Genomic DNA, 1635 nt, shown 5'->3' with positions numbered 1-1635 from the left:
CCATTTAAGTTTAAAATTTTAGGATTTTGAGAACTTGAGATATTTTAGAAGTAGATTTATGGGCAATGATTTATATTTTCAAAGAAAGAAAAAATGTTTTTTTTTGAAACATTGTACTAATTAGAAACTCCATGCACAACCGAATTTTTTGATAAAACATGAAAAATCATGAAACATCATGATTTTCTTGTACATTGCGAATGCACTAACAGCCATTTTGTTATAGAGCTTGGTATATGTCTATCCATCTCATTTTACTTGCATCCAAGTCTTTAGCACATCATTTTATAAGATCATGAGAGAAAACAAAATGGGGAAAGGAGGTATCGAGTGGTCAAAGCCGGAGGAAAAAAATGTCAAAAGAGCATAGATAGGTACACCAACAAAAACGCCATAGCAAATTAAACACAAATGGCGTAAGTAACCATTTCCATGCAATACAACGCAATACAATCCAATGAAGCAGAACTCATTCACTCCTCACAAAAGACACCCAACGATGCCCATGACCCCCGCCCCCGCAACAAAACTCCACACCGCTCCCCTCCCCTTCAAACCGACCGCCGACGACGGGCTGCTCCCCACGTCCGCCGAAGGCCCGTCGGCCTTCGGTGCTGTCGGGGTGTTGTCGTTCTTCCCAGGCTTCTCCTTCGCCGGTGCCGGTGCCGTCGCCGGCGGCTTGGCCCCGAAGAGGCCATAGGGCAGCAGGACTTTCTCGACCGAGTAAACGGCGAGCGGGAAGTAGGATGTAAGCGTGTTGGTGATCAGCGTGTCGACGACGCCGGTGGAGATGTTCACCTGGCTCGTCGTGCTGGTGATGTTGAGGGTGTAAACGCCATTGCTGCCGGATGCCTGGGTCTGAACCGGGTTGCTGGTGGTCTGGAAGGAGGACAGGCTGTAGTACCGAGAGAGGACGTGGTAGAGGACGAGTGCAACTTGCTGTTGCTGGTTGAGGCTGTTGAGCGTTCCGGCCTCGAGGCTGCTGAAGGCGTTGTCAGTGGGGGCGAAGACGGTGAGGCCATTGAAGGAGTTGTTGAGCTGGCTGTTGATCTGCTGCTCCACCTGGGTTCCCCTGAGGAGGCGGATGAGCATGTTGTATTGGCCGCCCTTCTCGAGAACGGCGGTGAGGTTCAGCGGGGCCGGCGTCGGGCCGGGGGCCACAGGCTGGGCTCGAGCACCGGGCGCCGTGAGCGCGAGCAATGTGGCGATGATGAGTGCAATGGTGGTGGCGATGGTGGCGGCCATGATGGTGGTGGTGGAGGTTGGAGTAGGAGGGGAGAGGGTGTATGTGGGATATATGGGAAGATCTAGGTCAGTGACTGCGCTGGAATGAGCTGGATATGATCAGGTTGAGTACAAGGGAGGAGGGTTTGGACTTATTTTAATTTTTTTTTTGAAACAGTACAAGTTTTTGGTGTCATTTTCAATAGAATATTTAAGACGTGGTAGTAATTAGATTACTCTATAGGTTAGGTGGAGAAGAGATTCAGAGATTCTTATGAATGATTTTACTACGTTAAGGCAGCGTTGTTACAGCACTCCCAACCTCATCTAAGAAGACTAACCAAAAATTATTTTTTAAAAAAATTTAGTTCCATATAAATATCTAAATTTTTTTGGTAAATAACCGATGTG

General features: G+C 47.9%; 1 protein-coding gene across 1 annotated transcript; it reads right to left on the bottom strand.

Moving 5' to 3' along the window:
• Positions 1-258: 258 nt before the first annotated feature.
• On the bottom strand, positions 259-1313 carry LOC103713183 (fasciclin-like arabinogalactan protein 9). The gene has a single exon (XM_008800012.4). It carries the CDS (start codon positions 1243-1245, stop codon positions 481-483), a length of 765 nt encoding a protein of 254 aa, XP_008798234.1. The 5' UTR covers positions 1246-1313; the 3' UTR covers positions 259-480.
• Between the last annotated feature and the right edge of the window lie 322 nt (positions 1314-1635).

Source organism: Phoenix dactylifera, chromosome 4 (assembly GCF_009389715.1).
Source record: "Phoenix dactylifera cultivar Barhee BC4 chromosome 4, palm_55x_up_171113_PBpolish2nd_filt_p, whole genome shotgun sequence".
NCBI classification, from domain to species: domain Eukaryota; kingdom Viridiplantae; phylum Streptophyta; class Magnoliopsida; order Arecales; family Arecaceae; genus Phoenix; species Phoenix dactylifera.
The sequence above is the reverse complement of the archived record's forward strand: the minus strand, read 5'-3'. Positions and strand labels throughout refer to the sequence as shown.

What these genes read in the sequence shown, in the direction of transcription:
- LOC103713183 (XM_008800012.4), bottom strand. Translation starts at nt 1,245, where the DNA reads ATGGCCGCCACCATCGCCACCACCATTGCACTCATCATCGCCACATTG.